The sequence below is a fragment of the Epinephelus lanceolatus genome, chromosome 23 (genome assembly GCF_041903045.1).
Source record: "Epinephelus lanceolatus isolate andai-2023 chromosome 23, ASM4190304v1, whole genome shotgun sequence".
NCBI classification, from domain to species: Eukaryota; Metazoa; Chordata; class Actinopteri; order Perciformes; family Serranidae; genus Epinephelus; species Epinephelus lanceolatus.
In genome coordinates this window covers 6979007-6998331 of record NC_135756.1, presented here as the reverse complement: position 1 = coordinate 6998331, position 19325 = coordinate 6979007, and the positions used below count along the sequence as shown (strand labels likewise).

Genomic DNA, 19325 nt, shown 5'->3' with positions numbered 1-19325 from the left:
CCTCTCACAGCAGCTGGAGTCTGAGAAAAAATAACTTCATTCACTGGGCCGACTGCCGGAGACTTTTAAGGTGGAATGTCTACTTGTAATCTTACTCAATGCATGAGGTGACGACGTGAATCCATCAGCACACCTTAAATTTCCCTGTGACAACTTTGACCATTACTTTAGTTTTTTCGACCGGATTATGTGAACCCAGTCTTCACTCTGAGAAAAAAAGCGTTGTGGATCATCGTTCCTGTGGGCTACAGCAACACTAAACCCCTGAGCTTGCCTGAGAAGGATGAAATGCACAAACCTGCTTTTTTTTAAATATCCCATGGAGAGAGACTCTCACTGCAGCCTGTTCTGCTTTGTTCTGAAAATGTCGGCGTGCAGCCTCGTTCTGTGGACAATAAATGAGGTGCAGACTGATAAAGGAGGAAATACAGTGAGTGCTGGACGGAGCAGTGAGTGACAACATCCCCGCCCACATTTAAGAGGACTGTTTGTGGTGGAAACACTAGGGTCTAGGTACCATGTCTGAAGGGTTACTGTTGGTTCCAAAGGTACCATACTGAAAGTATTTGGTAGAAACGGGACTTTAGATAGAAGAACTTGACTCAAGCGGCAGGGAAGTGCAGCTTGCCGCAGGAAACATGGGACAACATGTCACAGGAGTCATAGGACTGTTAAACTATCCCAGACTCTCAGTTGGCTGCAGCTCGCTGAGCTTGGAGCAGCCGCCACAGCTGTGTGTTTCCAGCTGTCACCGTCTCTCACTTTGGAGCAAAAGTATACGTTTGCTGCAGAGTTGTTATCTTCAGTGTTATAACGTTTTAACCCTATGGGCCCGAATGATGCATAGTGCGTCCAAATTCACACTTGTTCTTCTCTTTTGATTTTCTCCGCGACACATATCATGTGAAACAGCGGAATTGTAGCTTTCCGACAAGGCCAAGCACTTGTCGGTAATCCAATGTTTTCACATCGAAAAACAATGATAAAGTTACACTAAAATGATGTATAACAGAGCTTTCATACAGCTTTGCACACACATTACTCTTGGATGGATTACTCACGAATCCAGGCTCACACTGAAATGCCACGCATATCACATGAAAGTGCAGGAGCAGAGCTTTCCAGTGATACCACACACATCATTGTGCTGTCATCCCACCATGCTAGAAATCCAGATTAATTGTCTACAAAATAAAAACCTGACGAATTTCTTTACAATCCATTATACAGATCTTGTTATCAGTCACTTCATATAGTGAGGAATATCGTATCTTACCACGTCTTAGGCTTGCGTGTGTTTCTCCCTGTCTATCCACATTTGTAGTCTGGCTTTCAAGATGCAAATATCTCCATATTGTCCAGTTGACACGCCATCAAACTTTGTATGACAAAACCAGCCACTTCACCTTTGCGCACCCAGACAACTGTAGCCTAATGTATGCTGACAGGGCTGTAGTCACCATATACATTGAGGGGGACACGTGCCCCCCCCCCCCCAATGCCCAAAATGTCCCCCTAATATATAACTGAAACTGAAAAACAAACTTTGTTTACTGCAAACAAAGTGGCAAATATTATCTTGGAGGACATCATTGCACTTGGGTGACTATTTTTCTATGATCTTAGATGTAAATATTGCATGTTTCTTTCAGATGAAACACATTTTTGACTTGTGAATGAGTCAATGGAATTTCTTGCAATAATGATAAAATACTGGCAATCATGTCCGCCTGGCACAAACCACATGTTTTGGACAGCTGTGAAGTGAGAGAATGTCCCAGCATCATGGTTCTTATATTGCCAGATTCCAGAGAGTCTCCCCTCTTCATATATGGTAGAATATGTCTTTTTCCAACTTGCTATGGTGAGATACATGTAAAAATGTAAGAATTTAGTAACACGGATTTGTTTTTTTCATTGATATAAAAATTAATATAAAATACAGGCACATAGAAGGACATGAAATGATGGCAAATCTGGTTAGCCCAGATTGTCCTGAAAAAAAAAACAAGATATAGCATGTGTATGTAGCCTTTATAATGACTGTGATGTGAGCTTAAAAGTAAAGGCAGTAAAAATACCCCTTGGTGAGCCAAGTCCATCAAAATATGGACGGCTTATGAGCAGGTCTTAGTGACTTTGGATGTTGTGCACTGCCTCTAACGTCACAGGATGGATAATGAATATGACATGAATATGAGGTTAGCAAGTGCTTTGTCCTTTTGCTAACTTACGTGCCAAATTGCTGTCCTCCTGCCTTATGGAAAGGATGAATATAAAGCTATAAGTGAAAACAGAAAATACTTATAGTTGGGAATGTGTTGCACAGTGGCACAATTTAAGAATAACTTTTATTTTATTATTTAAGAATGAGTTTCATCAGCACTTTAGCATTTAAACCTTGAAACCTGCTTTTTTTCCGCACTGTCAAGAATTAAATTCTCCATCAGCATAAAAGGCTAAAAACAAGTCTTCTTGGCCTTTAAATCCCCCTATCAGTGTAACTCTGCTGCACAAACATTCAGCTAAATGCCTCTCCTAATAGACCTGAGAAATGTGTGTGTGTGTGTGTGTGTGTGTGTGTAGTAGAAGCATGAGCTCATGTATTTGTGTCTGCGTGTGTTTCTCAGGTTGCCTTTGCCAGGTTATCTCTGTTACGTAATGATCTAAAAATAGAGCAGATTCACCTGTAAGGGAACGAAGGGGGAGAGGAGACATAGAGGAGAAGCAACGAAAGAGCGGAAAGAGGGGTGAAAAACAGAGGGAAAAAAGTACATTTTGTCAATTTATAAAACTAGAAACTGTCGATTTATCAGGCAACATTTTAAACCAATGTCATGATCTTAACAATGTGATGGTATTTTGGGATGAATACGATGTTACTGGTCTCTTTGATATCGCTAACCCTCTTTAATAATGGGTTTAAAATGTGGACTACGTGTGTGCGGATTTCGTTACTGTCTACGTCACTTCCACTAAACGTCAAAGGGCCCCGTGCACAGTTATTACATCAGCTTTAGTGTGACAAAGGTAGAGGAGAGTTGAGGACGGAGGTGAGGTGTAGTGGATCCAGTGTCATAGTTCACTGGACACCACTGCTCTCACACTCACTATTGTTTCCTCCTCCAACTACATTCATTTCCTATGATCTTAACCTTAATCCCACCACTGCTTTGGCCGTCCACAAACCTGACACATAACCTTAAACCGAACCATCGAGCTAAATCGTAACTCTGAACTGCCTACGTAAAGTTCAACCCTTACCGAATCAAAAAACACACACACACATTGTTACACAGCAGCGCCGAGCTCAGATGACTGGTATCAGGTCTCCGCTGCCTGTCATGTTGATTGGCATCATTACCTGACCTGTGCTGCGAGTGTGCCGGGGAATAACTGTCAGTTGATTCAGTCCGGGAGACGAGAGGATGTCAGCGGCAGAATAAGTGAGAGAAGCTTTGAGGATAATAATGATAAATGTCGGAGCAGGTGGACGAGGAGGGAGGAGAGGGAGGGTGAAGAAGGTGCGTTGGTTTCACCGGCTTCTTGGCTACAGGTGAGTGAGGAGAGTGGCTGCCAGGTTCACCTCTGAAATTCTGCCTGTGACTGTGTCTTTTATAACCACCTTCATATGATGTCTTTCTCTATTAACTAGTAGTGAAACACATTAATTGTTGAGATGTTGCTTCGTATGCCCCAGTCTGAATGTCTTTTTTGTTCAGCCTGTGTTGGTGCTGAATGCTTGTATTAAATGCAGAAGTGCGGAGATGTTGTGGAAAACGCACCTTCTTGGCTTTTACTCATATCGTAACTGAAACGTCTGTAGGTCACTTTTAGTTCAGCTGAGGTTAACTCATGTTTAAACAAACCAGGAGCGAAGTGTGCCCGTGTGTCAGCGTGGTGTCAACAGCACTTGTGTCTCTTTTACAATCAAAATATAAGATGAAATCTGGACGGGCACACTGTTCATCTGCACACACTGCGATGCCACTCATAAACAAAATCGGGGAGTGCAGCAAAATGCTGCCTACCTACTTTTGTTTACACAGAATGCGTCTTTTTCGGGGCATTTGGGGGTGTGAGTACGTAACAAAAGTGTAGCTCAGCGTGTGACGTAAACAGTGACGTGGGAGGGAAGCTGCGGCTGGTCAGTCCTTCAGCGAGTCTCTCGTAAGTTGGCCCGTTCTTCACCGTCCCCGTCATCTGACAGTTAATGGCCTCTTTGTTTGCGAGGACAAGGACGGCACATGTGTGGCGTCATCAGCAGCTCCTCCCACAAATCATCAACAGCCCCTCCTGTGGCTGAAGGTTGTTCTGTTTAAACCAAAAAAGGTTCCGGCAATATGACTACCCTACGAGGTGGAAAATCGGGCACCTCGGATCAACTCGCCAATCCAGCTCTGTGTGTCTAAACGCTCGCAGCTTGCCAGCAAAATGGCCTAACAATCGCGGAAAATCGGGCAGTGTAAAAGGGTCTATAGCATATACCTACAGGTGAGGGAGGAAACTGCGCTTTTACAAAGACAGGTTCTCGCAAAAGGCCAAATGTTGGATTCATGTTAATGTGTATTTTCAGACAAATTTTAATTTTAGAAGAAGAAAAAAGAGGTCCAAACAATATTTTAGGAATCGAAACAATAAATTGGCAGCCCCCCTGCATTAACCCTGACAACCCTCTAGGGGTCCTGCACCCCACTTTAAGACCCATTAGTTAGAAAACTTGCAAATATTCACATTTAGTTTTTGGCATTAGCTTGAAAAAAAGATATAATAACTGACAGTTAAAGTCTCACCTTCAGTTCTCATTGATGACTAGACAACCGGTGTTGACTGCCTCTCCCCAACCATGTTCTCATCCAGACCCGTTCAACCTTCTGCTTTTGTTGACATAACAGCAAGTTCTTGCACCACGTCAGGTCAGTCTCCATTTTGTTTACATCTGCTTGATTTGCTGCGAGACGAAACTGTTTTAGAACGTTGCAGAGAAAAGTTGCAGCGGTGTGAACCGGCTGCTCTGAGCTCGACTCAAGCTGGCTGATGGTGTCACCTGCAACTCAGCTGGTCAAATTGCCAGCGGCTGGTTTTAGAACGTGAAGTAGTCAACTGTTTCATCAGCCAATCGGCTTGTAGTGAAGTCCACTGGTAAAGTCAAAATGACCATCAATGGCGTGTTTGCTTGCTGCACACACATTGTCATTGACAAACTAATTGGTGCTGCTGATTTATATGATTGTGGCATATTTATTATGAAGACAGTCCACCTGATGTTCGTTTTTCACTGTTCCATCACTACTACAAATGCAGCTGTAGCCAGTATCTCACTATTACTATCCTCATTCATATTTTAAGAAGGTGCAAATTATATTCAGCCACAAAATAAGTCTGAAAAGCTGCAAATCAGAACAGAAGTACAGAGAGTTGTTGCATAGAGATGATACACCATCTCATCTAGTTGCATAGGTGTGAACCGGCAGGTTTTTAGAACGTTGCAGAATGCCCCATTGTAAGTATTTGCCTTTGTTCTGAACTTGGCACAAGATCATATGAGGTGGTGATAATAATAAAAATACCCCATAATGTGAGGGGTCAGCTATATTTACTGCTCTGAGTAACATGAGCAGTGGTTGCATTATGATTTGGACTGATATACATGTCTCTCCTCAAAGAAAGTAGAAGCAGAAATAAAAGATTGTGGTTGTTAAAGTATTGTATAGTCACATCTGGAGCACACAGTGATGACACTGCATAAAACTCCACCACTAAACATGACAATGACTCAGTCATGATCTGAATTTAACACTTGCATGACTCTTTCACATTGTCAGATATACTGGCACAATTTCAGACGAAGAAACAAACATGTCTCTCACAGAATCTTTAACCACACAAGAAGAAAATGGTTATGAAAGCATAAGTTACCACATAGTTAAACTTCTGTTTAAAAAAAAACTGCAAACTTTGAAATTTCCATTATCCCCCGAACAAAGATTTGCCTGCACAGAGAAACTGGTTTAACACCAAACCCACACTGGTGCAGTTGTGTCTCTTTTGTCAACCAACTTCTTCCCACATATAATCACAACATCCTCTGCTCCACGAGTCAGAAGATGTTAAATTTGATTCCTCCCACTTGCAGCTGCCTTCTCGTTGGTGCCGCGTTTACTTTTGTTCTTACTTTATCATTAATCACAAAGTGTGTGTTGCCTAGCTGTGGCGAGGCACGCTGAGCAACCACAGGCTGCTTTAAATGACTGGTTTGGGGAGGATTGCACCCGTGTGGGCTTGTTACCCTTTGTTTCCACCTTAATCACCAGAATACTACATAAACAGTTCTGCTGTAGTAACTGCCGACCCCTCCCTTCATGGTTACCGAGGATCTGTATTTAGAAAATAGTCGAGGTATTGCACAGATTACATCATCCTCAGAGTGTAGGCTGTAGAATGAACACAGTATATGTGCTGCGTATGAGTGTATAAGTATATACAGCGTGTGCACACACACATACACGTCATCCCACATGAGGTGATGAGGCTTCTGTCAAAGTAACTGCATTTACAGTTTACTGTTAAAGTTGCTGAAACACACACACACACATGCACACACGCATGCATAGAGCAGATTCTCCTCCAATGTAATTACTGGATGAGCTGCCGATGCTCCCGCTGTGCCGTCGCCATGGCAACGCTGACAACCCACCTCTGCTGGAGGAGGAAGAGGAGGAAGAGGAGGAGGAGGAGGAGGGAAAAATAAGGAGAGGAGACAAGGCACAGGATGAGAGAGAAGAGCAGAGGAGGAGGAGGAGCGAAAAAAGAAAAGATGTTGGATTAGAGTGACAGGAGGAGGGCGATGCAGAAGACAGAGAGAGTTGAGGAAGAGGAGGAGGAGGAAGAGGAGAGTGGAGGAGGAAGAGGAGGGCGATTAGTTCCAGAGACAGCAAAGGGTAAAGGGCCAGATAAAGAGAGAGGAGAGAGTAGGTGGTGTTGGAACTGGGAGCAGCTGCGTTCAACTCCACTCTTCAGGGTTCAATTTAATCTGCTCACCGGAGGCTTTAACACACTCAGCGTCAGTTTCTCTCTCCCCCTACCTGACCGGGTTTAGACGTGACATCAGCTGAGCAGACGCCACTCTCTCAAGACCTGAAGAAATATGTACAGATGATCATTCTGCCATTATTTTAACTGTTTGACTTTAATTACTTTAATCTTATCGAGTCTTGATGCTCTTCTTTGCTGTAAATATTTGATATTCCAGAAACGTTATGTGTTGTCAGAGTTGACAGCTATAGTTACCACATACTTCGTAGTTCAAGGTTTTGTATAACTATACATGAGGTCAGTTTAAAAGTATAATATATTGCTTTAAATAAACTCCTCAGAGATATATAAAGAAGTTAAAGGAATACTTCACCCCCCAAAATGATTGTGTGTATATCAGTTACTCGCCCTGTGTTACGTCTAATTCTTTTAAAAAAACTTTGTTTTTCTCGCATGCCTCTACGGTGAATGAAGAATCCAAAAACAGAAAATTCTTGATGAACTGAAGTCATTGGGGTCCACGTTTAACAACGGCAAATCTATATCAAAATATTAATTTACAAAGTCTCACACAACTCGTGCAGTATAATTCAATATCCAGTCGTATGCTCAGTGCTTCCCAAACAGACGGCCTTTTCTGATGAGGAACTAAATGAAAAGTGAAAATTCAGAGCCAGACTCCATTGACAAAAACAGAAATTATACCTTGCTGAACACAGGAGCTAGCGGTCTACCACTGCCTCTTATGGTTAGTTAGTGTGTGTTATTTTGTGACTCTGGTGTTTTAAAGGGTTCGTTAAGATTTAATCAGTTGGGGCGCTGGTGGCTTAGTGGTAGAGCAGGCGCCCCATGTACAAGGCTGTTGCCGCAGCGGCCTGGGTTCAACTCCAGCCTGTGGCCCTTTGCTGCATGTCACTCCCTCTCTCTCCCCCCTTCACGCTTGTCTGTCCTGTCCATTAAAGGCTAAAAAAGCCCCAAAAAATATGTAAAAAAAAAAAAGATTCAATCAGTTAAGAAAGAATTTCTCAGTTTTTGGATTCTTCGTTTCATGCTAGAAAAACAATGTTTTCTTTTTAAACAAATTTAGTGTTACACAGTGACTAATGCTATGTTACCATTACAGGGTTCAATTCCAATTATTTCTCCAGATCTGATCTTTCGGCCTAAACTGTTCACATTCTCGTTTGAAGTGACCCAACAGAGGAAACGCCTCACATGTGTTTGAACAACAGTGTGGGAAAAAATGAATGTCATAGCCAGTGTTGGGCTCGTTACTCTAAAAATGTAATGTAGAACTCATTACTCATTACTTTTCAAAAGTAATTTCATTACTTATCAATCCCTTCCAACAGTAATTCATTACATGACTTACTTTTCTGTTACACCCCATAAAATGGTTATTGAGTATCTCCCCAAAATTCAGGTGCGTACCTCTGTGTGAATGTCAGTGTAGTTGCCGGTAAGTGTAGCTAAGGCGAGATAGCTTCTATTTACCTGGGGGGTTTCTGTGGCCTGTGACCAGTATTTCTCCAATGCTCTGCCCAAGAGTCACTCATGGAGCAGCATTTTATCCACCCCATATCCAACCACAAGGTTCATCACTTCTTTGTAGCTGCAGCTGTCCACAATGTTTGGTTGTTTAGCCAGTGTAGGGCTACAGCCGACCTCTGTAGCCGAGGACAGCTCACCTTTGGTGGGGTGTATTTCCTGGAGCTTCACATTGTTGTGTTGTCGGTCGTATTAGCCGAGGTGTGTCAGACCGGAGGTTTGGGGACATGTTGTTCGCAGTGGGGAGAGTTTTAGTCCGACTACCTGCAGCAAAAGTGTTCTTGTTATCTTTCCACCGGACAAAATCAAAGTAATGGGAATATTTCCAGACACGCGTGCCGTGTGTGCGCAGTGTGACGATTACTAAAATGAGTCCGCTGATGTTATGTTGTATTTCAAGTCAGTAGTGATGTCTACTTGTCAACTAATATGTCTATTATTTCTTCGATTAGTTGACTGATCATTTTATCAAAAAATGTGTTAAAATGTTGGTCTGTCTCTCCCAAACCCCAAAATTATGTCATCTAATGTCTTGTTTCGTACTCACGCTGAAGGGTTTTAGTTCACCGTCACGGGAGAGTGTGTAAAACTGCCAATATTTGAACGTAAGAAGCTGCAGTAAGAGTATTTTGGGTACTTTTGTAGTACTTTTCTATGAAAAATGACTCAAACCGATTAGTTGACTTCTAAAATAGTCACCGATTATTTTAATAGTCGATTAGTCTTCGATTAGTCGACTAATCGTTGCAGCCCTATACATATGTTTAATGGAGATGGCTTCATAACAAACATGTAACCGTTTATGAAGTTACTATGACGAACATTGTCAGAGGTCAAGGTGGACCGATACAGCTTGAGTAAACGTCCCGACCTTTTGCAACACTGATGAAATGGTTTTTAATTTCACGTCATAATTTCCCATAAACACCCTGGTATCTCAACAACTCACTGCGTCTAATCTCTCTTTCTGTCTTTCTTTTCTGCTGCTGATAATTCCCATTTTTTTCTCATCTGTTCATGTAAACATTGCAGTTTGACATGCAGAGAAAACCATGCAGTCTTCGAGTATGTTTTTTCTTTAACCGGACAGATGATTACATAAAAGATAACAAGAAACCGCGCTGATATTCTTGGGTGACGTGGTGTGATGTGCTTTGTTTGGCTGTCACTGCTGTCATTCATCTGAGTGCTTTTAAACCTTTATTTTTAGATTGATGCTGCTTTTAACTGGTTTTTTTTTTTATGGACAAATCTACTTAAAATAACTCAGAGGCAAAGTAAGTGAGTGTGTGTGTGTGTGTGTGTGTGTGTGAGCAACATGGTCTCTGTGTGCAGGCCACAGAAAAGCTTCACACTGCAGAGTTTTTGTGTGTGTTTAGATTTTAGGAGTGAGCCTTAATGCCTATGATCCTGTCTGCTTTTAGTAGATTAGGACTCACTCAAATATAGTGTTGCCCCTTGACCTCTGAATGAGAGTGTGTGTCTGTGTGTGTGTGTGTCTGTGTGTGTGTGTGTTTGCATATTTTACCTTGTTTTGTGATGAGTATGTCGAGTACATTGATGCTGCTGGGTCTGTTTTGTAGAAGCTCTGTCTTTCTGCCTGTCACACACTCAGGAGCACTAGTTTCATTATGAATAAACATTCAGCGCACACACACACACACACGTACACACAGAGTCTATTCATTCATATCTGATCAGCCATAATCAGTTTATTATAATCCACACCGCTCAACACTCAGATACGGCAATAAGCAGCAGGGTTAAGTGTGTGTGCGTGTGTGTGTGTGTGTGTGTGTGTGTGTGTGTGTGTGTGTGTGTGTGTGTTCAATCAGGATCTTATTTCCATAGTTTCGGCCATCATTTCTACTAGTTACACTCATATTTTACTCACCAACTTAACAACTGAGAGCAGCAAAACTCTCAGTCAGTCAACATAATTAATTGCAAGTGAACATGAAGGTGAAAACACTGGAATTATTCTTCTCAGTAATTCACTGTGTTGGAAAAAAATATGCGTCCATAACAGGAAGTAGAGAAGGTCAAAGCTGAGTCAGAAAGTAAAACGTTTTCCTTATTTTCACTTCCTGTTTTAATGTAGATTTTCAAGCAAACCTCACATGGGCACAGTGATGGAAAGTAACAAAGTACACCCAAATGCTGTACTCAAATATACAGGGTTAAAGATGTATTTCCCCACTGGAACGATGGTCTTTTCATGAAACTGAGCCGTCTGTGCAGGAGAAGGATGCAGATACTTTTGAAATTGGTGCTACATGAGAAGAGGAAACAGAGGAAAAGGGCTGTGGTGTTTGCTTTTGCTCAAGAGGTAGAAAACCTACCAGAATGCACTGCAATGCACCAGATTAATAAACTCCTGCTGGTGGGGGATGTAATGCAAGCTGCCCATTCAAAAAAAATGGCTGGTACCAAAGATCTCATATTACAGTTAAACAGTACGCTAAAATATTTTTCTGAAAACATCTGAGATGAGAAATATGCAGCTCAGTAGCAGAATTCTGCCTCTGTACAATTTGATCTGCTTTTTCAGCCTCTGTTCACAGACTTCCTGTTCACAAATTCTCGTATTACAGCCAAACAGTGCACTAAAATATGTTTCTGAAGACATTTTAGGTAACAAATTAGGGCTGCCCGCTAACAGTCGACCAGAAAGGTCATTAGTCGGCAAGCTTTCATTGGTCATTAATTGGTAATTTCCATGGCTGGTGCCTGCGGTTATTCCACAGGCTAGTTAATAACATGTCGGGCAGGAAATCCAAAGTGTGGGATCATTTTGAGAAGGTGAAGGACGAACCCAAGGTGATATGTAAACTCATCTTCATTGGTCGACTAGAAACATGACGTATCATCTGAAACATGGAAGTAGCTACATGCCCATTAGCCCACAGCGTCATTAACAGGTGTGATGTGCACTTGTAGATGAAACGGTGCATATCTCCTTCCATGTTGGGAGAGAGTTACTGCCTCAAGTGAGAGAGTTCAAGTATCTCAGGGTCTTGTTCAAGAGTGATGGTAGAATGGAGCGTGAGATGGATTGGCAGTTTGGCCCAGCACCTGTGGTGATGCAGGACCGTCGTGGTGAAGAGGGAGCTGAGCCGGGACGAAAGGCTTTCGATTTACTGGTCCATCTACGTCCCAACCCTCACCTATGCTCATGAGCTCTGGGTAGTGACCGAAAGAATGAGGTTGCTGATACAAGCAGCCGAAATGACTTTGGGCTCAGTCTTAGAGATAGGGTGAGGAGCTCGGACATCTGGAGGGAGCTCAGAGTAGAGCCGCTGCTCCTTCGTGTCGAAAGGGGTCAGTTGAGGTGGTTCGGGCATCTCATCAGGATGCTTCCTGGGCGCCTCCTGCTGGAGGTGTTCTGGGCACGTCCTAGTAGGAGGCCCCGGGGCAGACCCAGAACACACTGGAGGGATTACATATCTCATCTGGCCTGGGAACATGTTGGGGTCCCCCAGGAGGAGTTGGAAAGCGTTGCTGGGGAGAGGGACATCTGGGGTGCTTTGCTCTACCTGTTGTACTCACAACCCGGCCCTGGATAAGTGGTTGAAAATGGATGGATGGATTTTGGACAAGGTAACATGATTTGGCCATGACTTGCTCTTCTGGTGAAGTGACTTTTACTCACCTGAAATTTTGAATTCAGGGCTTTTACTTGGAAGGAAGTATCCTCAAACAAAACTCAGTCAGACTTAAAGCTACATGAAACAGAAACTACAGCAAAGATTAATAAATATATTAACAAAACAAACGTAGTGTGTCTTTTCCATCCTGCTCACGTCATACTAACTGCGGATGTCACACACTCACTTTCTGCCTCTGGTTTCACTTCCAAACAAGTGGTTTCAATAAAACTGTGGCTTCGTTAACACGACCTGTCTGATCGTCTGACTGCTTGTGTTACTTCCCTTAATGGACTCGGCGTTAACGTGTTTCCATGTCCTCAGATGTCAGCGGACTGCGAGTTATTGAACCTGAAGGAAACGATGACCAGGATTGTAAAAAATGAGAAACATCCTTTATCATTCCATCCAAACATATATTTATCAGGATTAATTAATGACATTAGACTTGTGATGTGTGTGTGTGTCTGTGTGTAGTTATATGTGGCATATGTCCAGTCACCATACGTCCTTGCATTTGTGCTGTTGTCACCCACGCAATGCTATTTTTATCCCCAAGAGTCGTGAGGGTGTGTGTGTGTGTGTGTGTGTGTCAGGGAGTGTCATCAGGTTACAGTGTGTGTAAGTGGACTCCTCTTTGTCCCCTTTGATAATTTTAGACAGACGGCCGCTGAAACTTTCAACAGGGGGGTCAGATGCTCCTGTGCAACCTTTTCCACTGACAGACAGACAGACAGACGGATGCACACACACACACACACACGCACACACACACACACGCACGCACGCACACACACACACACACACACACACACACATACACACATTCACTCATTACCATAATTACCAATTTACTATAAAAGTTGAGTCTTTGAATTCAGGAATTCTGAACTCCTGGAAAACAGTAACTCAGAGTGAGATTCAGATTCTTTTACAATATTAATAGTTCAACAAAATAAAATCTACCTCAAATTACACATTTAAACAGCTCCCAAATACAAAAAAATGTCCCCTGGGATCTATATATATAAACCAACAGGTGATATTTTTCCACCTGGACTTTTATGCTCTGCCATTTCTCCTCTAATCATCACGCTGTAACCTGTGACAGGCTGTTATGATACCACAACTATCACACACTCACATATATGGAGTTTTTTGTCAAGCTGCGAGCGTGACGTAGGTTTACATCACCAAAGGTTTAATCAAGTTCTGCTTGGTAATTCAGGAAAAATTTGAGTTTATGAGATTTTTATTTTGTTAATTCAGAAAAACAAGAGCAGATTTATTTTCATGAAAAGTTTTCTCATAATTTTAAAATAAAAATCTCTTTAATTCAGAAAAACAGAGCAGATTTTCTTAACTTTTATCTTTTTTTTAATCTTTTCAACTTTTCTCATTTTTATCTCAAATTTTGAGGTATTGATCTCATTGAGTCAGAAAAACAAGAGTAGGTTTATTTTCATGAAACCTTTTCTCATAATTTTAAAATGATTATCTCGTTAATTCAGAAAAACAGGAAATTTATTTTTTCATGTAAACTTTGCTCATATTTTGAGATAATTTGTGTAATTAAAAAAAACAAGATTTTTTTGATTATTTTTTGTTAATTTAGAAAAACAGCAGATTTTTCTAAACTTAATCTTTTTTTAATCTTCAATTTTTCCTCACAGTTTTGAGATATTGATCTGATTGATTCAGAAAAACAATAGTAGATTTATTTTTTCATGAAAAAGTTTCTCATAATTTTTAAGTAATAATGTTATTAATTCAGAAAAATGAGAATCTATAAGATTATTTTCTCTTTATCTCATAAAAATGAGCAGATTTATTTTTTCATGTCAACTTGTCTCATATTTTGAAATGATAATCTCATGAATTTTAGAAAAATTTGATTTTTAAGACAAATTTTGTAGATTCAGAAAAACAGATTTTTCTTAATTTGTCTGTTTTTAATCTTTTCAACTTTTCTCATAGTTTTGAAATATTGATCTCATTGAGTCAAAAGAACAAGAGCAGATTTATTTTTTCATGTAAACTTTGCTCATATTTCTATTTCTATTCAAGAATTTTTTGACTATTTTTTGTTAATAAACAAAAACAGCAGTTTTTGTTTTACTTTATCTTTTAAAAAATCTTTTCATCTTTTCTTGTAATTTTTTCAAGTTTTGCGATAATTTTGAGATATTGATCTTGCTAATTCAAAAAACAGAAAAATAGCAGATTAATTTTCCGTAAGAAACTTGTCTCATAGTTCTGAGATAATGATCTAATTAACGCAGAAGAACAAGATTTTGTTAGATTCTTATTTTGGCAATTCAGAAAAACAGAGCAGAACTTTTTCATGAAAAGTTTTGTCACAACTCTGAGATAATAATTTTGTTGGGCAATTTTTTTCTTAAGTGGATACCATAGAAAAGTACAGATTGAAACACCAGTACAGAAGTTTGTCATGTGACATAACCAAAAATCATGAGCAGAAAGTGTCAGTGAGAGTCTGATTGAGAAGATATGTTCAGGGTCTTTAAAGACACTCAGTTGTTACTGATGGATGCTGGATGGACAGTTAATACATGAATGTGATGGTGAAGAAATCAGAGCACAGAGAACAGATAGATAATCATATAGGTGACAGGAAATGGTAAGAGGATGTATAGCAGAGCGAGAGTCAGACACTGTACCACAGCGAGAAAGAGCGATGAGTGCTGACTCATCCTCTGTCAGAACAGATCTGTCTCCGTCACCCCAAAGTGCTGCTGGCAGTCTCTCCTCCAAGCTGTTCCCACTTCTCCTCAACCAAATATCTGCAGCTGAACCCACTGAAATGTGGTCTCACACCATGAATAATTAATTTACATCCTAAATTATACTGAAATCTAGTTCTCTGTGATTTAGCTGCTGTGTGGTGAGAGGGCTGTGTCAAACACGACGACTGACAGAGCTGATTTTTGCATCTCTCTTTAGGGCTTTTGTTTGTGACTGTTAATAAAGTTTTCTTTGTTTCGTGTTGTTTTCAGGAAAGCGATCTCCCGTTCAGGCCTCCAGCACCTCGGGCCACCCCAACCCTGCCTGCCTCCTGCATCCAATGGGCCCAACAAGGAGCTGCGCACCTGTGTGGACTGGACGGTCAGAGACATGCACACACACTTTCTTATTTATCCGTATTTAGTGCATTTAAATGTATGTTTTAATCTAGATTTCACACATGCACATTCTTAAAAAAACCTAAATGCAAAATGTTCATCGTGCATATATTCAAATGCTGCACAGAGAGACAGTCGTCCCTGTCTCCGCTGTCTTTGTTCTGTCTGGCTGAGTCACTGAATGACATTTGGATTTTTTCATGCCAACAGATTTGTTAGCAGACTGCTTTCAACAGCCGTATGTTCATGTGGAAATGAAAAGCAGCAATTTTCTTTTGGGTTTTTGATCATTACGAGAAAATGCTTTGATAAGCGAGCGTGGGAAAAAGAAAAATTTTATGTGTCAGGACTTTATTGTACGTGACTTTTCGCTGGGCTTGGATTTTAATGGATTTCATTGATGCAGCACCTCACAAACGCTCTCTCTGCTTTGAAATGTAGCAAAGGCCCGATGCTTAGAGAAATGTCAAGTTGAAATGGAAAGTGCTCTGAAAAATGTCACGAATCGACTCTGCAAATTAGACGGCAGTGGTCAAAAAGTGCAACGAGGCGTCTTCGTTTCGAGTGAAGTCCGTGTGAATGAAAGGAGGACATTTGTAAAGCTGTTTCACCTCACAAAGACGATGACGAAAACTCATTTCAAACCCGATATCTAGAGTAGTTCATGTTTCTGTGCCTCACTCACAAGACGGTGTGATGTTGTAAAATGCCTGAATTTCAGCAGGGAAAGGTCAAATCAAGGGAAAGTTTAGAAAAAGTTGTGTAATCTGTGACTTTTTTCCTCATGAATTGATTTAAAATCTTTACCTCTTTACCTTTACCCTAAACTGACCCATCTGAACCAGGCCTTATCATGATAGTTATCAGCTTATCATGTGATATATGGACCTCAGTCATTTTGCTGACCTTGATATTGCCCGTTTCTTCACATAAGAATGTCACCAACATTTTAGCCAAAGTGACACCAGAATAAACAGCAGGGTTTTCCCGACCATTTTAAGACTCGGGCGCAGCGATTCTCCCTTGTTATGCCTCCACACTGGTGATAGCTGTAGCCAGAGGCTTTATGTCTTCGGGTGGTCCAGCCGTCCGCCCCTCACATTCATGTGAATTCGATGTCTCAAGAACTCCTTGAGGGAATTTTTGCAAATTTGGCACATATTTTAACTTAACTCAGCGATTAATTGATTAGATTTAAGTGGTCAAAGGTCACCATGACCTTGCATCCATCTCACACATGTGAACACGATATCTCAAGAACTCCTCGAGGGAATTTGTTTAAAATATGGCACAAATGTCCACTTGGACTGAACGATGCACTAGTTAATTTTAGGTGGTTATAGGTCCAGGTCACTGTGACCACTTGCACTCAAGGATGAACTGATTAGAATTCAGTGGCCGAAGGTCAAGGTCACTGTGACCTCGTCAGTCGCTTTCTTGTGAATGCGGTATTTCAAAAACACCTCAAGAGAATTTCTTGAAATTTGGCACAAACGTCCACTCACACAAGGATGAGCTGATTAGAATTTGGCGGCTGAAGTTCAAGGTCACTGTGACCTTGTCCTCCACATTCTTGTGAATGCGGTATTTTAAAAACACCTCAAGGGAATTTTCTTGCAATTGTCCACTTGGACTCAGGGATGAACTGATTAGAATTCGGTGGCCGAAGGTCAAGGTCACTGTGACCTCGTCAGTCGCTTTCTTGTGAATTTGGTTTTTCAAAAACACCTCAAGGGAATTTCTTCAAATTTGGCACAAATGTCCACTCACACTCAAGGATGAATGGGTTAGAATTTGGTGGCTGAAGGTTAAGGTCACTGTGACCCTGGGTAATGACATGAACATCTTATTGTTCTGCAAAAACACTTCTGGCCATTACTCAACGTCTTAACTCAGGAGCAGTCAGATACTGAATTGGTGACACTAATCTTGGGAGCCCACCTTGAAACTGCTGATTTTTTAGATCTTTCCCTAGGACACTCTGTCTAGGACACCCTGGACAGGTCACCAGACTATCACAGGGCTGACACATAGAGACAGACAACCATTCACACTCACATTCACACCTATGGACAATTTAGAGTCACCAATTAACCTGCATGTCTTTAGACTGTGGGAGGAAGCTGGAGCACCTGGAGGAAACCCACACTGACACGGGGAGAACATGCAAACTCAGCACAGAAGGGCTCCCCCACTCTGGGTTCAAACCAGGAACCCTCTTGGTGTGAGGCGACGATGCTAACCACCACTATTTCTGAGGCTTTATCATCAAACAACATACATTAAATAACTACCTAGACATGAGTTATTTAAATGAGTTCTTTTCAACCAAAAATTCAAGCAATGTAACACAAACATTTGTAGGTTGCACCATAATCTTTCAGACAACCCACTGCACACTCAGTCACTCTGCTCTGCAGTCATCACAAAAACAATCTACGATCCTGTGAGAACTGATTCTGATGATAGTCTGTGCAGAAATAACTGCTGCCAACTTTACCTTGTTTGCAGTGGGCCCAGCGGAGGGGAGGCAAAGCTTCTATTTTTATCTGATTCAACAAGAAAAGCACGGCTGTGACAGAGGGAGGTTTTTATTCCGAATCATCAGTGTATGAGCATCTTCAATTTGGATCAGGCAGGGCTCAGAAAAGAAAACAAAGACGGCACTTTGGGCACCAACACGGCATCGTGAACACTTCAGACTCATCGCAGAGAATCAGGAAAACGGTCAAAAATGCATCCCGTGGAATCATGTTTAAAAACAACAACGTCAGCGTGGACGACTTAAAGTCTCACTCTTGTAACAGTCTGTTGTGCTGTATAGTTCAGCGCAGCGTGAATCATACATGCATAATGAATATGAAATAAAACATGCTGTATTATTAATTTGAAGGTGTAAGTAGACAAACCCACATCTGAGATTTCCCCCTGGCTCCGTCTGCAGGGACACTTCCAACACGTCATCGCTGGCCTTTAGCTCTCTGCACGACACACATACACACACACACACACACACACACACACACACTGATCACACAATCATTGTACTTAATCACTCATTAATAGACACTTAGGGGTTGATTTACTATGGCTTCATGGCTCCCTTTTAGGTGCTAATGAGTCACATAGTGTTTGTCTTTTACTCACTGTGAGGCCGCTCTGAGGTTTTAGCAAACTGACAGAAGACCTGGAAATGGAAGTATTTGCTGTTATGTGGGAGAGGCAGTAACGGCTGTGGTCTACCATCAGAGGGAAGTGAGAGACACTGAGAAAGATCAGAAAGCTTTAGCTCTTCTTTTCTCTTCATACTCTTAAGCTCATTTTGGTCAGGGTTCCTGGTTTAAACCCTGGGGTGGGGGAGCCCTTCTGTGTGGAGTTTGCATGTTCTCCCCGTGTCAGCGTGGATTTTCTCCAGGTGCTCCGGCTTTTAAGGTTAATTGGTGACTCTAAATTGTCCGTAGGTGTGAATGTCCAGGGTGTGCACCGCCTCTCACCCAGTGTCAGCTGGGATAGGCTCCAGCCCCCCCACGACCCCCAACAGGATAAGCGGTTACGGAAAGTGAATGAATGAATTTCTATGACGTCATCACTTAGGAACAGAAGGGGAGACATTTGGGCCCAATCCCATTTCTACCCCTTAGATCTTCCACTTGGTTTTGAGTGCCCTCGTTTGTGAGATAACCCTTGATGAGGGAAGTGAGAAATATTAGGGCAGAGATCTTTCCCTAAGAAATGAGACACCACTTCATGCAAATCGGCACGGCCGATATGCAGGCATACTTCACGCGTAGTAGCGACACAAGATACCGGTAGTCATTCATGTTCGAAAATGCCGGCTCTAGCGATTGGAGGCGCCTATGACGTCTTCTAGGTCCAATCAATTTTGTTCGGGTAAGCTGCTTTGTTTAAATATTTTGACGCTGTGTTCAATCAAGTTGCTGATGAGTTTACG

The 19325-nt window shown here is 41.6% G+C and overlaps 1 protein-coding gene across 17 annotated transcripts in view; it reads left to right on the top strand.

The window, feature by feature from the left end:
- dgki (diacylglycerol kinase, iota) overlaps positions 1–19325 on the top strand; it is a 113857-nt gene that overhangs the window by 45678 nt on the left and 48854 nt on the right. For all 17 annotated transcript variants that reach the window (XM_078165262.1, XM_078165261.1, XM_078165259.1 and 14 more), the window contains exon 2: positions 15248–15356. In XM_078165262.1, coding sequence (XP_078021388.1) covers positions 15248–15356 — 109 coding nt within the window. The remainder of the gene's footprint in view (positions 1–15247; positions 15357–19325) is intronic.